Below are 18697 nucleotides of genomic sequence, written 5' to 3'. Positions count from 1 at the left end.
CTCCAGAGAGTTAAGGTAAGTCAGAAATTTAGGCCATTAACAAACAATGGCATTTCCTTCCTTCTCTGACCACCAGGGACCCTGGGTTATAGGAAATTTAGAGGTGCTTCATAGAACCCAAAACAGACCTCATTTTTAACAAGAACAATTTTCATAAATTTACAGTTGGCTAAGAAGTGAATGACCTTCTTTCTTCCTTTCATAATTTTCTCTTCTTTTTCTTCCTCCATCACCCAACAATGCTCAAAAGACCCAAAGTGTTGACAGGGAAGCAGAGGTAACAATACTTTGTTTTGATTGCTCTGGGATGGTCATTATCCTCTCCTAAACCCTAGAAACTGAGAAAAACTCATGAAGAGTAAACATACATGAAAAAGTGGAATCTTGATTGTATTTCTTAAAAAAAAACATTTTGATTGCTTTTGCCCACTCAAATTGCAGCAGCATCCCCTCTCTAGTCTCCTGGAGCCTGTGGAGGGCTTATACCTGATATCAGTTGTTTCAAACAAGCCTTTTGACAAGTGGCAAATGAAGGTAATTCATGTTGGTTATTGACTGCTAATATTCTTTGTTGTTGAATAAAGGAATGTTTTAGATAGTAGGTCCAGTGGAGCTAACTTCCTTTTGTAAATAAATGTCTAGTTTTAGTTTACAGTGGACTTTTAAGGATACACATAGACCAAGTAGTGGAACAAATTGAATTGGTCCTATGGTTGGTTTTATTTAACTACTTTTGTTATACTTGGAACACTCACTGGGTAGATGGATGGATGAGGGGGAGGCTATTATCTAAAAACAATAGGGAACTTTTATATAGCACTGTGCTAAGAGATTTACAGTTACCTCATTTGACCCTTACAACATCCCTGAAAAATAGGTGCCATAATTATCCTCATTTTACAGATAAGGAAACTGGAGTAAATAGAAGTTAGGTCACTTACTCAGGGTCAGACAGCTAGTAAGCATCTTGAGGCTAAATTTGAATTAAGGTCTTCCTTACTCCAGGTCCAATATTCTATCCATTGTGCTATCTTGAAATGATTATAACATAAAAATAAACGATATCAATAGTACTTTAAAATTAATAAATGGATGCTAGATGGTATAATTTGTTATTATCCATAAAAATGTTTAAGTTATTTCAATAGAGCTGTGCTATCAGGGGTATGGATACTTCCCCTACTGGTATAGATTGCAAACTCTTCTTTGTGGTTCTCATTCATATTCTTCTATAGAGCATCCATTCAAGATGCGAGGGAAGTTAGACGGCACAGTGGATTAAGTACCCACCCTGGAGTCAGGAGGATCTGAGTGCTAATTCAGCCTCCTACACTTGACATTTACTAGCTGTGTGACCTTGGAAAAGTCACTTAACCCTGACTGCCTTGCATTCAGGGCCATCTCCAGTCATCCTGATTCATATCTGGTCACTGGACCCAGATGCTTTCAGAGGTGAAAGTGAGACTGGTGACTTAGCACAGTACTCACTCACTGAAATCCAACTCATTTGCTTGTCATGGTATCACCTTCCTGATGTTATGGTCTTTGATAACAAAGGACAAACATCATCATTCTTGAATGTTGGAATTCTTCCTCTAGGCTATTTTTAAAATTAAAAAAAAAAAAGAATCTCTGCCAAATACAACAACTTAAATAACCTCTCAAATTGAGGCTATCATTATAGGGGGAGAAATGTTCTAAATATTTTTCTAAAAATATTTAAACTAAACATATTTTTTTCCATTAATATTTATACCTTATCTCCATAGCTCTTTGGGAGTGGCCATTTCCAAAAGTACTTTTTTTCTTAAACTTTTTTTCAGAATATTAGCCCCTATATATTATCTGAATCACAATTGGCAAACTCAATTAGTAATCCCTGATGGCAAAAGCTAAGACACTTTCCCAGTATTGAAATGGAGGGGCAGGGAGGGGAGGGGAGGGAAAAAATCTCCCCGTAACAAGAAGTTATTTGAATGACTAAATGAGATGCTAAGAATAACTTTTAAGAACCACTTTCAAAAACACGCTATATATGGAAAACACATTTTTGTTTTTCGATTTCAAGATAAATTGAAAGTATAGTTCAAATTCAACAAGCCACAGGCAGGGAAATTATCTATGCAATTACCTTTTTTATTTTCATTTTCACTCATAACCTGCCATTTAAGTGCTACCCATCATGCCACTCTCCTTTGGACAGTATATTACTGATTGGAGTTTATTACAGCATATAAGGGTTGTTATTTTGCACTGTCCTTCACTTATCATATTTATCTTATTATTGGCATGCTCTTTGAATTGGCCTTCATGATGACCATCCTGCAGAGTGGCACTGTTGAGGGAGGGGGAGATAGGTAGCAGACTTCCTCTCCAAATGGCTGCTCCCCTAGATATTGGGGGGTCCCTAAAAGGAAATTCATGTTCTTCTATCAAACATTCATTCAAGATACTAAGGAAGTTATTGTTTTTACTAAAGAAATTCATGCCTAACTTGCTGAAATTGAAGATGTTTGGGGTTTTTTGTTGTTACTGTTGAGACTATTCAAAGTGATATTGGGAAGGAAGCCAGAATACCAGCAATGCATTGAGAACTGGGAGACCAGCAGACATAAAACAGTGTGACTGAATTTCTCTACCTAGGCTAATAGTAAAGGGTGTGATTTATAGTAACTGTTTTTGTCATGGCAAAGAATTGCAAATCGAGGGGATGCCCATTAAGTGGGGAATGGCTGAACAAGTTCTGATGTATGATTGGGACAGAATACTGTTATACTATTAGAAATGACCAACAAGGGGCAGTTAGGTGGTGCAATGGATAGAGCACCACCCCTGGAGTCAGGAGGACTGGAGTTTAAATTCCGCTTCAGACTCTTAATTACCTAGCTGTGTGACCTTGGGCAAGTCACTTAACCCCATTGCCTTGCAAAAACCAAAAACCAAAACAGAAAAATCTGGTAATACATATGAAGTGATGTAAGTGAAATGAGAATAACCGGAAAACTGTACATAATAATTTCAGTATTTTAATGATCATCAACTGTGGAAGACTTGGTTACTCTGCTCAATAAAATGATCCTGGATAATTCCAAAGGTCCCTTGATGAAAAATGCTATCCATCTTGAGAGAACTAATGAATATTGAGAACAGATTGAAACATTCTTTTTTGTTTTTTAGGTTTTTGCAAGGCAAATGGGGTTAAGTGGCTTACCCAAGGCCACAAAACTAGGTAATTATTAAGTGTGTGAGACCTGATTTGAACCCAGTTCCTCCTGACTCCAGGGCCAGTGCTCTATCCACTGCGCCACCTAGCCACCCATATTTGTTGCTTTTTATTTTTAGTGACATGGATAATAAGGAAATACATTTTACATGCCTTCATATGCATAATGGGTATCATATTGCTTGCCTTCTCAATGGGTGGGGGATAGGTGGGGAGGAGGGAGAGAATTTAAAATTCAATTTTTTAAAAAATGATAAAAAAAATTTTTTTAAAGATACTTTTTAGCCCATTATGATTTTTGAAATGCTATAAAATGACAAAATGAAACTATAAAAATTATTTAATTTTTATTTACACATATATTTTTTATTTATATAAACTATATAAATCATTTGTAGGAACAGGTGATTAAAATACCACATAAAATTTCTTTTTCAATTACCCTGGCATTTTGTAACAAAAAACATTGTCTCATTGTCTGTGCCTGGCTTTCTCTCTCCCTTCCACTTCTCCAATCCCAATTTTCAGTCCCTCTTCTTTCTCATAAAAGTTTTCTGGTAGAGTGCTTTCATTTGTTACCTGAAAAATGCAGCCATGGGCTTAAAGAATTACATAAACCCCAAGAAAACAAGCAGAAGCCTACCTGAGCTCTAACTGATTAGACAGTCACACTGGTAAAAGTCTATTAAAACAACTGCCTTTAAAAAAAAAGACTTCAATTGAATTTGTAGAGCAGTCCCATGTGAGGTCAACCATTTTAGGTGAACCTCTGATGACTGGCACAGCCTCTTCTAAAGTTTTCATGTCAAGAAAACAAACTGAATAATTTAAACACGGATAAAACAATTCTGAAGTAACAGTGAGGGGGTGGCAGCAAACCCAACCACCAAGAACAAATTTTTAAAACACTCATTTGCATGAGCAACCCAATCAAGATTTGAACATTGGTCTCCAGCGGGAGATGAGTCTTCCAGAGTTCATTTCTTTGCTCAGTGAATGTTTTCTAATCAGTCTATTAAAGTGCTCTGAACCAGGCTTACTGCATACTTCATAGTACTGACAACAACTTGATTAAGAAGCCAGGGAGGACTCCTCACTTGCTCTATTTTGTAAAAATGACCAGAGTAAGTTGCTGAAATTCATATCCAAATAGCAGAAAGATGTAGAAAGATGAGAACTCAGAGAGAAGCAATTTAATAAAAGAGACAGACCATTAAGATTTGAAGGAAAAGTAAGGATTCTGAACATACTCATGTGGCATTTGAGTTATCTCTGTCATGCGGGACCTATCACATGAAAATGGAAGTTTTCAGCTTTTACAGCAAAATTGAGCTTCTTCTGATTTCTCTGGAGGGCTTTGCTGGGTAAAATGGCACGAGATGCCCTTTAGGCATTCTATTAGGGTAATGTTTGTCATCTTAGACAAGTTCTAGGGCATTTTTACCTAACAGGCTATCTCCTTAATTTGGGGGGTATCTACAGGCTTTATCTAGTACAGAACGATCCTGAAGCATCTATTTAAATCTATTAAATCTATTTAAATTTTCAATAACCAGATCCTTTTTTTTACCCCTCCCACAGACTCCTAATTTCATTAGAATGAGAACTTCTGAGCAGTATCTTCCTCCATTGGTAGAATTCATAATCTAAAAGATACTGGAGCATTGAAAGGTAAATGCATTGTCAATGACTACACAGCTTGAATGCATCTAAGGCAGTACTTAAGAAGTTACTTTTTTGGGGCTACTTGGGTTTTTTTGGGGTTTTTTGTTTTTGTTTTTTGCAAGGCAAACAGGGTTAAGTGGCTTGCCCAAGCCCACACAGCTAGGTAGTTATGTCTGAGCCAGGATTTGAACCCAGGTACTCTTGAGTACAGGGCCGGTGCTTTATCCACTGCGCCACCTAGCTGCCCCTCTTAACTTTTTTTGAACATGAATTCCTTTGGCAGTTGGATGAAAACCATGAACCCATTCTTAGAATGTCTTTCTTTAATTAATTAATTTATTTATTTTAGGTTTTTTTTGCAAGGCAATGGGGTTAAGTGGCTTGCCCAAGGCCACACAGCTAGGTAATTATTAAGTGTCTGAGACCGGATTTGAACTCAGGTACTCCTGACTCCAGGGCTGGTGCTCTCTCCACTGCACCACCTAGCCGCCCCTAGAATGTCTTTCAATGCAAAAAAATGAAATACATAGGATTGAAATTTTGTTCCTCATCTAAGCTTATGGATCCCTTGAAATCTATTAATGGACCCTTTGGGGGCAAATGATTAACAACTCCTATCTTAAACCCAACTCTTGCAGAATTCAAAGCCAGCTCTATATACACAATACTTTGTGATGTTTTCCTAAGTGTATTACACCTGGCAGTCTAATCTCTATTTGCAATTTTTTTTGGTTTGTTGAAAAGAATCCTCAAAATTAGGCCCTTTTCTCTCTTTAATATGATTAAAATGACTAAAGAAACATTTCAGCAAAACACATGGAACCTCAAGGTTTATCTCTTTAAGCATAGAACACTTTTCCATTGCCCTCTGAAAATACTCCTTTTTTTTGCTATTCCAAATGGTGTCAAGTTCCACAGAGTATGTCCTAAAATTTAAGTTGTAGGGGGATGGAAGGAAGGAGGGAATAATATCTAAATTCAAATTCACTTCATCTGTCATTTATTAAAGCACCTTTGTTCCAGGCACTATGTTTATACTGTGGCAATACAGAGATTAAAAAGAACCCAACATAGTCCCTGCCCTCATGGGGTTTACAATCTAAAGAGGGAATGTGATCTGTACACAAACAAGTATGTAACAAGTTAGAAAGCAAGAGAGAAAAGGGGAAGAAGAAAGAGTTCTAGGGAAATCTGAGAAGGGAGGAGATCCCTTCTTACTGGAAGGCTCTGGGAAGGTTGGAACCATGCACCCTGAAGGAAGAGTACAGTTTCAAGGGTCAGGATTGAGGAGGCCATGTGTCTTAGGAATGGGGAAAATCAGTATGAATGCAGAGATGACAGAACGAGCATGAAAAGGTCAGGAGAATCTTGAATTCTATCAGGGAATACATAGTTTATCTGGAATAGTGATTGCATAAAGGGAAAGAAAGTGAAATAAGGCTTGAAAGGTGTGCTGAAGATAGAGGAAGGCCCTTAAAAGCTGGGCTTGGAACTTAATTTAATGTGAAGGAAACGGAGACATTTCAGGTTTTTGAGAAAGGGAGTGACGTGGTTGAGCTAAGGAATGGAATGGAAGCACAAAATCCTGGTTCAAATCTCCCTCTGACATTTGCTAGCCATTTAATCTCTTTAAGCTTCAGGCAACTAAGTTATAGGTTGGCTCCACCAATGAAATTTAGCTCCTTGACAGGTTTATGACGCAACATGCACAGAGAACTATAGACTAAGGCTATCTGGGCACTGGTGTGAAGGCTGGATTGGAGAAGAGAGAGCCTAGGGGCAGGGAAGAGAAGACGAAGACCTGAGCTAGAGCAGTGGCAGTGGAACAGCTAGTACCAGGGCACAATCAATAGGACTTGGTAACCAGGTGGGGGGATGACAGAAAAGGATGAGTTTCACACACTTTCGTGACTGAGGGGATGATGGTACCATCAACAGATATAGAGAAGTTAGATGTGGCTGGCTTTAGGATGGGAAGGGAGGCAGATGGGGAGGTGCTATTATTATTATTTCCATTTTACAATTGAGGAGAATGAGGCAGGCAGAGGTTAAGGGACTTGTCCAAAGTCACTCAGCTGGTAAGTTTCTGAAGGTGGAGAGGAACTGTGGCTCAGTGCACAATACATTGTGTGACCTAGCTGCCTCTCAATTCACTCAACCACATTGTTTGTGCAAAAGCCAGGTGATGTCCAGCAAAGGAGGAATTGGGATTTGGGAGTCATCTGTGAAGAGATGTTGCAGCTACAGGAGTATATGAGACAAACCAAAAAAAAAAAAAAAAAAAATATATAGAGAAAAGAGAATTAGAAGGATAGATCCATTAGGGATACTAAACTTGGGACTTGGGAAGAAGAGACCCAAAGGAGTCTGAGAAGGAGCAGAGAGGAAGAGAACTAGGAGGGATCAGTATTATAGAATCCAAGGGATATACAGGATGGGGTGTCAACGCCACAAGCTGCACAAAAGTGAGGAATAAGGTGATTAGGTTCCAAGGCTAGCCCATATAATCCCATATTGTGAATGAAATATACATTCGGAATGACAACTGAAAAAAAATTCTACAACTCTAGTCCTAATACAGAGAAAACACAAATGAATAAACAACTATTTATTTTAATGCTGGTGCTTAATTAGAGGAAATCAGTTGAGTAGAGGGGCACAAAAAATAGTAGAGGTAGAGGAAGACTTGGATATTCTGAACTGCAGTATACTTTCAAGGGCTTTAGAAGATTTGAAATTAAAAGTTTAGAGCTGGAAGACATCTTAAAAATGAAGTGATTTTTAAATGAGGAAAAATATGGTTCAAAGAAGCTCAAGTCATATGTCATACAGATAATTAGAGGTAGGTCCAATAACAGATCTCATTAATTTCCATCACTTCTGACTTTAGGATTTTTCAATCAGGATTGGGAGGGTTGAGGTATTATTTCTGGTCACAGGAAGTTATGTAGTTACAAAAATTTTGTAAAATAAATTCAGACTTTTCTTTATAACCTCTACGAAGACATTGTCCAACATGATACTATATTAAGCTAATCTGAAATAATCTATTTCATTTCACCTATTTGACTTCATTACTCAGCATTAAATAAAATCACCTATCCTTATCCATATGTATTTCATTTTAACTATCTCACCAGGCCTTTTCTGCATGCTTCCCATGGGTGAAGAGCTATAACACTGGTGAAGAGGAAGACACCCACTCAGGAAATTTCTCCACTTAAGGTAAAGAAAGAATGACAAGCAAAGAACAAAGTAGTTACACAATGTTCCTTATAAAATCAGACATCCAAACAGTATTAAAATAAAGGATTAGAGCTTAACTCATTTCTTCCCTGAATTCCTTCTTCTCTTCCTCTACCTCCTTGTCCTCCCCACTTCCCCAAGGAATAACTTTTCAAATGCTTTCTTCTGGTTGATATAGTCACTTACATTCTCTGCACTGATGTACCCCAATTTTTCATTTTATTTTAGTTAAACAAGTGTCACCTATCTCTTTTTCTTTCTTGGGTTATTTTCCCTGACAATCAACCAAGCACTTTTCATGCAGGTTTATCCAAAACTTTAAATAGTTGTCTTTCCATGAATTCTTCTTTGATGTTACAGAATTCAATTGGGGGTTGGAACACATGTGTTTTAAGCTCTAGCTGCTATATACTAACTAGCTTTGTGACCTTGGGTAAATTATTTACTTTTAACTTAGCTCTGAGTCTTCAGTTTCCTTAGTTATAAAATTAAAAGGTTGGATCTGACGGCTTCCAGCTCTAAAGTTATACATAAAGGAATGACACTGGATTTTAGAGAAGAAGAACCTTGCTACATTCATCACATTTCCAACAAGGATTAAAAAAATACCTACATATAATTTTATTCTACTTTGTATCAATATCATATACATAAAAAATCTTGTTTGGATTACTTAATAAGTCATAACATTCCATGGTTTAATACTAATAACAAGAACCTAAGTGATCATTTCCTGAGTTAACAGTGCAATGTAAAATCCAGACTGTATTGCTAAGAAGACATTTTACAGCATAGAAATGTGATCAAAGTGACCGTTTACCACATAATGAATAATAAAATCCTTATAATAGGGGTTTACAGTAGAACAGTGAATCATTTAAAAGTGATTCTGTAATATTTTTCATCTAGAGTCATAAGTACTGTCTCCATGATGAAATGAAACCTAGATGAGATGCCCACAGTAGTAGTAAAAATCAGTAAAGATGCCAAGACAAAGTCTGACAACTTATATTACTGCAGAGACAGCTGAACATCACTGAAGAAACCCTAAGACTGGCCTTGTAGTCATCTTCTATTATGTATATCAAAAAAAAGTTTCTTTAAAAAAAATCCAAGCACTCAAAAATGGCTACATAAATTTGGCAAGATTCTGTAGGAGCTCTTCAATATGCTGTAAAACTGTGGACCTCTTCTTGCGAAAAATTAAGATCCTTCAGCAATCTGAAAAAGAAAAGCAAAATGTACATTTCTTTAGGTTCATCAGAAAGGATGATACCATCATAGATTCAGTCTGCCTAACCATCTAATCTGGAAAAAATCATTTAAAAATTATCCTTAAATTGCTTTAAGAGGAAAATAAGGAACATATATCATAAATGACTACCCACTTTATAATATATATATATATATATATGTATATATTCAATAAACACTGCATGCTAAAACCAAGTAGGAAAAAAGGTCTAAAAATATTTCACAAGAGTACTCTTAAAAATATCTATTACTCTTTAACTTTGTATTATTACTCAGTCATTTCAGTTGTGTCCAACTCTGTGTCTCACCTTGGATTGTCTTTTGGCAAGGATACTGAAGTGGTATTGTTTCCTTCTCCAGTTCATTTTACAGATAAGGAAACCAAGGCAAACAGGGTTAAGTGACTTGCTCACAAAAAGTCACAAAACCAATTAATGTCTGAGTCCAGATTTGAACTCATGAAAATGAGTCTTCTTGACCTCAGACCTGATGCTTTATCCACTATACTACCTAGTTGATCCAACCCCCTCCTAATATTAAAGCTATCTTTACTTCATAGTAAAAAAAAAAGAAAAATAAATCAAACTGCAGATTTGCCTTTTTTAAACATGCAGTTTATTTTTACTTTAAAATATACAGAAATTGGGCAGCTAGGTGGCACAGTCAATAGAGCACTGGCCTTGGGAGTCAGGAGTACCTGAGTTCAAATCCGACCTCAGACACTTAATAATTACCTAGCTATACAACATTGGGCAAGTCACTTAACCCCATTGCCTTGCAAAAAAACAAAATCAAAAACAAAATAAAATATGCAGAAATTTCTAACACTCCCCTACTTATCAGTATCCTTTTATGAATTTCCTCTGGCTCTGAGTATTTTTAAATGTTTCATTAATGTTTTTTTCTTTTTTTTTTTTGAAATACTATCAATACCTCTCCTCTCCCTTAAAAATTCTTCCTCCTCACTCTCACTTTCCAAAGAAATCCTTCCCTGGCAACAAGTATAATTCAGAAAATCAAATTCTCACAGTAGCTCTGTTTTCGATTCTAGTTCTATTGCTTATATGTCATGAACAATGAATCAACCAATAAGCACTTATAAAGTACCTACAACACACTAGGCACTATGCTAGGAACTGGGAATACAAATAAGAAGGATGAAACAAAGCCTATTAATGAAGCACTGTAATTCTCATAGGGTGAAACAAAGCCATAAACAAGTCTATGTGAAATAAATAAAAAGAGAATAAACAAAAAATAGAATTCAATACAAGATAGGAACTGTGTGAGGATTCAGGGAAAGCTTTGGGTATAAGATGATGCTTGAGCTCTCTCAAAAGAAAGGGAGTTCTATGAGGTGGAGGAGAAGAGGGAATGAATTTCAAGTTCAGGAGATAGTCAATACCAAGAAGAGAGAGAATGCTGCACTTGAGGGACACAGAGAAGACCAGGATCTGTGTGGGAGGGGAAGTAAGGCACGGTTAGGCTGGAAAATCAGATTGTTTAGGGTCAGGTTTGAAAAGGTTTGAAAATCTAAAGAGGAGGCATCTAGGTGGCCCAGTGGATAGAGTCCTGGACCTGAAGTAAATCTGGCCTCAGACACTTAATAGCTATAAGACCCTGGGCAAGTCACTTCACTTTATCTGCCTCAGTTTCCTCTTCTGTAAAATTAACTGGAGAAGGAAATGGCAAACAAGTATCTTTGCCAAGAAAACCCCAAATGGGGTCACAAAGAATCAGACATGATTGAAAAAACAATCAAAATAACTAATTACCTCAGTTTCCTCTGTAAATGTACGGGAGAAGAAAATGGCAAACCACCCCAGAATCTCCTTCAGAGGGGTCACAGAGAGTCAGACATGTCTTAACAATAACAAAAAAAATCTAAAGAAAAGAGCTCATATTTTATCCTAATGGAAATAGGGAGCCACTGGAGTTGACTGAGTGATATGGTCAGATTTGCATTTTAGGAAAGTCACTTTGCCAGTTGTATGGAGTTCAGGTTGGAGTAGGGAATGACTTAAGGCAGAGAGATGAATTAAGGTTGTTACAATAATAATCTTGGCAAGAGATGATGAGACCCTTAACTAAGGGTAAGTAGTTACTTTCTTTGGACCTATCTGGAATATCGCTAGGTCAAAGTATATTCAGCTTAGTTACTAGTTGGGTTTAATTTCACATTGCTTTCCAGAATGACTGGAACAATCCAAAACATTTTCTTTTTAGTCATTTGTGCCAAGGTGATAGGTATGAAACTAAGAGTTGCTTTAATTTTCATTTTTCTTACTGTTATTTTTACATGTAGCTGTTAATAGCTTTGTTTTCTTCTTTTGAAAATTGCGAGGCATATCCTTTGACATTTATCCACTGGATAGTAGTGTTTATTTTCATATATTTCTCAAAATTCTCTAAATATCTTGGTTTCCAGAGCTTGATCAGAGAAGTTTGTAATAAACTGCAATAAAGTTAACTTGTTTCTCTTTTCATTAAAAAATGCTTTAATACTGTCGAATGAAAACTTCAGTTTATATCATCAGAATTGTCTTTTATCTACTTATAGGATCACAGAAGAGCTAGAAGGGACCTAACAAATTATCTAGCCAAACCACTGAATTTACAGAAAAGTAAATTCATATTAAAGAAGGTTATATGACTTGCCCAAGGTCATACAGGTCGTACACTTAAGTCTGACTCCTGAGTCAGTATTCCTTTTCATGATAATTCCTTCCCATCCATAGTTGTCAAAGTTATGTCTTTCTCTTCTCTTCAAATTTGTTTATGATATGACCTTTAATATCTAGGTCCTTTATCCATTTCAAGCTTACTGTAGGCATATGGTAAGAAATGTTAATGAAAATCTAATTTCTATCCATTTTACTTTCCAAATTTACTAAGTTTTTTTGGTCAAAAATGGAGCTCTGACTTGAACAATTAATATCCTCCTTGCATTTAATCAAACAATATACTGCTGTGATTGATTGTCTCAGAGTCTTGCCCACCAAATTCAATCTACTGATCAACTTTTGTATTTGTTTTAATCAGGACCAAAGTATTTCGATGATCATTACTTTGTGGAATACTTTGAGATCTGGGACTGCAAGGCCCCTTCCTTCCTATTATTTATATTCCTTTATTTTGATCATCTATTTATCCAGAATAATTTTGTTAATAACTCTTTGGAAATTTGACTGCAATGGCAATGACCCCATAAATAAATTTCAGTAAGATTATCATCCTTATTATACTGGCACAGCCCAACTATAATAAATTAATCTCTCATCAATTCTTTAAATCCCTTCATTTTAAAAAGTGTTTTATATTTGTATTTATATAAATTTACAAATATTATCTCTACAAATATTATCATTAGTAAGGATCATCCCAAATCCTCCTCCATATTTATGTTTATAAGCTTTTCTTCTCATGTGCCCCAAATATGAGAAAATAAGTAGGCTCCATTTCTTAGTCTTCTGTAGTTTATTCCTTTGTCTTTTTACTCAGTTGTTTATTTGCATAATATAACATGGAGAGGTTGCAATAACTGCTGTTATTTAAATACAGACAACTAACTAAATCCTGTGAGGATTAATTATTTGCAACAAATTCAAGATTCTGGGCAGGTTTCTTGCTATCATCCATCATGCTTCTATTCACCTCAGTTCCTCACTGTTCAGCTAAGAAAATGCAAATACATTTTTAACAAGAGTCTAAACAAAATAAGCTCAAAAAATCGTATCTGCTTCAAAATGATCATTCTAAAGCCTAATAGAAGTTACTTTTGACAATGCAGTGTTTTAATTAATGTAGTTCAATTAATCTAATTAAATTAATAACCATTATTAATGCTAAATACACAAATACATCTATATATTCCCTAAATATTGTAGTCAATTCTAAACATATATAGCATATACACATGTATAGAAATAACCATATAATTTAGTCAACACAGGAAATTCCTGATATGGTAACTCCTTTCACTTTGGTAAATCACTACTCACATGCCTTAGAAGACAATGTTCTAGAAGATTTTCTGAGGCACAAAGAGGTTACATGACTCAGCAGAGTTTGAAAGTAGTTTTTCCTGTTGCTTAACCTACCCTAAATGTCACTGTAGGGGATTTTTCACCATTTTTAAATTCATGGGCCCATATGGCAGTCTTGTGAAAATTATGGACGTCTCAGGACATTTGTTTTTAATTGAAGGAAATACCAAATTTCAGGTAGAAGTTAGTGAAAATTAAAAAAAAATGTAATATATTTTCCTAAAGATCATACACCTTCTGAAAATCTATCAAAGAGATTAGTTGGTTACCTGAACCAACGCCTGCCACGATGCATTCTCCCCACAAACTTATTCTAAGAGCTTCATTAATCACACTCTCTACTGGTAGATTTAAAGTTATAGTTTGGATTTTTAAAAAGTACAGAATATAAACAACCATTTGAAGGAAGAACTTTACCTCTCCTCAAATCATATTAATTCAAATAGGAAATTCTAAAATTAGTTGGACCAAATACAAAATGAAAATTTTCTAGAAGTCTCTCTATATGCTCAAATTTCCTTTTTTAGACTGAAAAGGAAATAAAATTTAGTGACAAGAATGAGAAAAATCTGGGGCAGCTGGGTGGCCCAGTGTATAGAATACCAGCCCTGGAGTCAGGAGGCCCTGAGTTCAAATCCAGCCTCAATTACTTTCTACTTAACTTAGTTATGTGACCTTGGGCAAGTCACTTAATCCCATTGCCTTGTAAAAATAAAAAAAAATGAGAAAAAAAGGTTTTTCTCCTACTAGTTTCCATCTTTTTAGTTATTGAACCATAAAGTAAAACAGTTAATATGGAACACTTCTTGGAAATTTGTTTTTGACCACCTAGGGGAAAAAAAAATTAACCTTTGTATGACGTGGTAAGAAGGTCAAAAGGTATCCTTAGTTTGGAACATTTCTCTTTTAAACTATTCATAAATTTGGAAAGATAGATCTATTGACTGAATGTTTTCAAGCACTATTGTTAAAATGGAATCAGACAAGAGTCATATTCAAATAGTCTTTTATGCTCTCCACTACAATCAACTCTTGATTACTCAGGTATTGATTATTTGCATCTTGGGGGAAAATTCATGCTCCTGCTCCTCCTTTTCCTCCAAATGCCTGGCTTTCAACTATTTTATGGTTTCCTGGTACCTACACCATTGGATAGTGAATAGAAAAGGAAAGAACTAAACCTTAAGTCAGCCTTATACTTCTTGTTGACATATCTATTATAAAGTGAAGTAAGAGGATGAAACTAAATAGCTTAAATGAGGTTTGTGATCACACCTACATTCCTTTGTTCTTTTAGCTGCTTGAAAAATTGACCCTAATGTCAGAAGGCTCTGAGTTCAAAGTGGGCCTCAGATTCTTATTAGCTATGAGATCTTGGGCAAGTCACTTAACCTTGCTTGCCTCACATCCAGGGCCATTTCCAGTTGTTCTGATCATATCTGGTCACTGGACCCAGACGGCTCCAGAGGAGAAAGTGAGGCTGGTGACTTAGCACAGCCGCACCACCCCCCATCCAATTCACATGCATGTACGTCATGGTCTCACCTTCTTGATATCATGATCTTCAAAAATGAAGGACAAACGTCAATTCTTTTAATATCAATAATATACTCTTTCTGCTCCCATCTCTCAAACTAATTGAGAACACTAGTTAACATTTCTATACCTTATTAAGGTTCATAAAGCTCTTTACATAATATCTCATTTAATTTTCACAACTTTGTGAGGTTGATGTTACTATTATTCCCATTTTAAAGATAGGAGACTGAAGCTCAGAGAGGTTTAAATGACTTGTCCAAGTGACTTTCACCTGTAAGTATCCAAGGAAGGATTCAAATTCAGATGCTCCTGACTCTGGACCCAGCTCTCTATCCTCCATGCCAGAGATGTCAAACATATGACCCTCAACACTCCTAAATGTGACCCAAGCCAGTTTAAAATGTCAATAGGAAATATTTAACAGAATAATTAAAAATGCAGAATAAAATGTTAATATGTGGTTTTTCTAAGTCAACATACACTCACAGGGAATCTTATGATTTAGTGCTCCTCACCCCTCCCCATTTCTATTTGAGTTGACACCATTGCATTAAGCTGTGTAGCTACCTCCTAATTGCAACTGTATGATGTAATTTTTTTTTATAGTTAACAATTCATTTTTACCTTATTCCTTGTTCTGTGAATGGTGCTGGCCCACAAATGCAGATAAGGATTCTTGAGTCTTCCAAGTTTCTTTTTACAAACTCTGAAAGAAGAGGTAATGAAATCTTTCCCTGTTTGCCTGTCCATTCACAGGTGGGATTCGAGAGAATAAATTCAACTTCAAATCTACAAAAAAGAGCAGTTGTTTTAAAACATTATACATTGTTCCTAAATAATTATCAGTCAAATTCAACAACCATTCACTACATGTCTCCTATGTGACAGGAACTGTGCCAGATGTTGGTGGTATAAAAAAATTATATTCTACAGAATACATGTCATATGATAATAAGTTTTCACAATATAAAATACTGTTAACCTAGGGCAGGGGTGATTCAAATAACAGTTCCTACATTGTGGCAATTCTTGCCTTACATTGTCTCATATGACATCCACAGCTATCTAGTATCATGCTTAGGAAGTTGAGAGGCAAATAAACTTGCATATTAAGGTCACAAAGCTAATGAGTGAAAAAGTCAAAACTAACTCTAATCACTGTTTTCCTTGGCTTTCTGCAGGACTGCTGCAGAATTCCCTTTTCTTTTCCTAATTTTCTTTTTATTTTTTTTTTGTAGAGTAGAAAGTTTAAGGTGCTTTACAAGGAATATATTAAGATATGTAACATATACTCAAAATTCTAAATCCAAATTTACCAAGCATAAGATTTTGTGAACACTATACATCACAAAATTGGTTCCAAGGGAATTCAAAACTTATAATTCTAATAATCTTTTACCAACCATAATACAAACTACAAAATGAGAGCAGAAAGTATAACACTGTTAAAATGGAAAAAAATGGAGAAAATTCACAACTTTGCTACCAAATATTCAATTCTAAGAAAGCTAATTTTCTCAGAGGTGCAGTGACCTCTTACTTGAATTGCTAATCAATAATATAATGAATTTAAAATATCATTATTCCTGTATTTTTTTATTAGTCAGGAAAAAAAAACCAATAGCATTACTGCCATGTTCATTTCAACAGCAAATGAATCAAATCTGTTTCTAAATATCTAAATGAACAATCAGACTGATAGCTGAAGAGTAGCAGCAATTGAATTCGCAATAATCTAAATAATAAAAAACTAAAGTCAGTAGTTTTCATTGTTGCTGAGAACTGGCACCATGATTGTATCACCTTGGTATTATGTTCTTATTCATTTTATCAAATTTGCAGAAAATTATGTTCTTTCACATAGAATAGGAAATACATGTTCCTGAAAAGGTGAGCAAGACTGTCCTATTTCATATTAGTCTTTCATGTTTAACTTTTAGAAATTTTAGCAAAAGCAATTCACCTTATCTTTCTTTCTATAGCAACTCATTCACAAAGACTAGATTCAAAATCACAAAGATTCAAAATCAATTCAAGATCCTCAATTGAAAAAGCAAGTAATACATCTTGAAACTGCTACTTAAGTACAGAGAAAGATAAATGCTTCACTATATAAAGCAACAGATAGATATTAATTAAGCACCTATGAAGTGCCAGAAACTGAACTAGACACAGGATTCAAAGATAAAAATGAATAGTAATCAGAGTTCTCTTTAAGGAGGGTGCCTGGGCAGTTGCCAATGTGGAAATCACAAATTTACATTCCTTAATCTTTAACGTTCATCTGCACAACAGCTTTTTCTAAGCACCTGCATTAATTTTCATTTTGTCCAGAGAGGGGAAAAAAAATTGACAGAACTTAGCTTGTAATACATATTTATTTATTTCTTAAAACTCATTATACCTTGGAAGAAATATTACATTTAATTCCCTTGTTTTTGTTACTTCAGTAAACAAACATATAAAGAGAAAAAGTGCCAAATAACCAGGGGGTGATAAGTTGTCATTTGTTTCTGCTTTGTGTTATGTCCAAAATTCCCGAGATATTATGAATGCTTTGATGTTCCTTGAATGGTGAAGTTAATAGGAAGTTGGGACACAGTAAAACACAGATTTCAAGGTTATCTTATCATCCGTTTTGGAAGTCAAAGAAGTAGGAAAAAAAAGTCAGAACAGGTAAATTAAGTTTTGATTCTGTATATGTTCCAACACTGGCTGCTGTGATCACATGGCTGCTTTCACTCCATAAGGATACTTTTGCTTACTATGAATAATATAATCTAGTTTTGTGTATTTCTTTAATTTTTCTTATTTGAGTTTTAAATGCATGAAATATTAAACTACCTTTTAGTGTCTCTTTTTGTATACTTCACGAATTTGCATGTCATCCTTGCACAGAGGCCATGCTAATCTTCTCTGTATGGTTCCAATTTTAGTATATGTGCTGCCAAAGCGAGCACAAAATTTTTTTAGGGTTTTTTTTTTGCCAGGCAATGGGGTTAAGTGGCTTGCCCAAGGCCACACAGCTAGGTAATTATTAAGTGTCTGAGACCAGATTTGAACTCAGTTACTCCTGACTCCAGGGCCAATGCTCTATCCACTGCACCACCTAGCCCACCTCTCTTTTTGTATACTTAAAAGGGTAATTAGGGCAGAGAATCGGTTGGTAATTTATTTGAATCCCACCACTGCATACATACACAATACAAAAATATACATAAATCTATGGGTACACATAAGTAGATATACATGTATGTATAATATATGTAAGCATAGTTTTAGCTATGTTATATACATAATTATCCTTTCCACATTTAGACTTTCTAAACATTAAGGGTTGGCATAAGAAATTAAATAGAAATTTTTAGGGAGTTTTATGAAAATCATAGATGACACAGAAATAGGGGTGTATACCCCTATGCCCAACAATGTGAAAAGGATGGATACCTGTACAAAATTGTTAGGAGGAGGGAGTACATGTAAATAGGGAAATCAGGAGAGATCTTATATAACTAAACTCTGAAGAAAATTAGGGATTCTTGCTGTTCCCCTTTAAGAGGTAGTAGTAAAAAGGGAATATATTCCAGGCATGTGACACAACAAAAAGTTGTACCACAGTTGTATTACTAGGCTGAACCTAGGAATGGAGAAGGGAGATGGAATGTGGTAATGAATATGATGTTTGAACTTTGTTCTCAAAAGACCATGATATCAGGAAGGTGAT

General features: G+C 35.4%; 1 protein-coding gene and 1 non-coding gene across 2 annotated transcripts in view; both read right to left on the bottom strand.

Moving 5' to 3' along the window:
* Positions 1 to 3567: 3567 nt before the first annotated feature.
* The window catches only part of CYB5R4 (cytochrome b5 reductase 4), an 84206-nt gene continuing 69076 nt past the window's right edge, over positions 3568 to 18697 (bottom strand). Inside the window, exons 15-16 of the mRNA XM_074187091.1 lie at positions 15598 to 15762; positions 3568 to 9355 (exon numbers count right to left, since the gene is read on the bottom strand). Coding sequence (XP_074043192.1) covers positions 9298 to 9355; positions 15598 to 15762 — 223 coding nt within the window. The 3' untranslated portion in view covers positions 3568 to 9297. The remainder of the gene's footprint in view (positions 9356 to 15597; positions 15763 to 18697) is intronic.
* Positions 17827 to 17933, bottom strand: LOC141490389 (U6 spliceosomal RNA). The gene has a single exon (XR_012469215.1). It is a non-coding gene; the product is annotated as a U6 spliceosomal RNA (small nuclear RNA).

This window comes from Macrotis lagotis, chromosome 5 (assembly GCF_037893015.1).
Source record: "Macrotis lagotis isolate mMagLag1 chromosome 5, bilby.v1.9.chrom.fasta, whole genome shotgun sequence".
Taxonomy (NCBI): domain Eukaryota; kingdom Metazoa; phylum Chordata; class Mammalia; order Peramelemorphia; family Peramelidae; genus Macrotis; species Macrotis lagotis.
The sequence above is the reverse complement of the archived record's forward strand: the minus strand, read 5'-3'. Positions and strand labels throughout refer to the sequence as shown.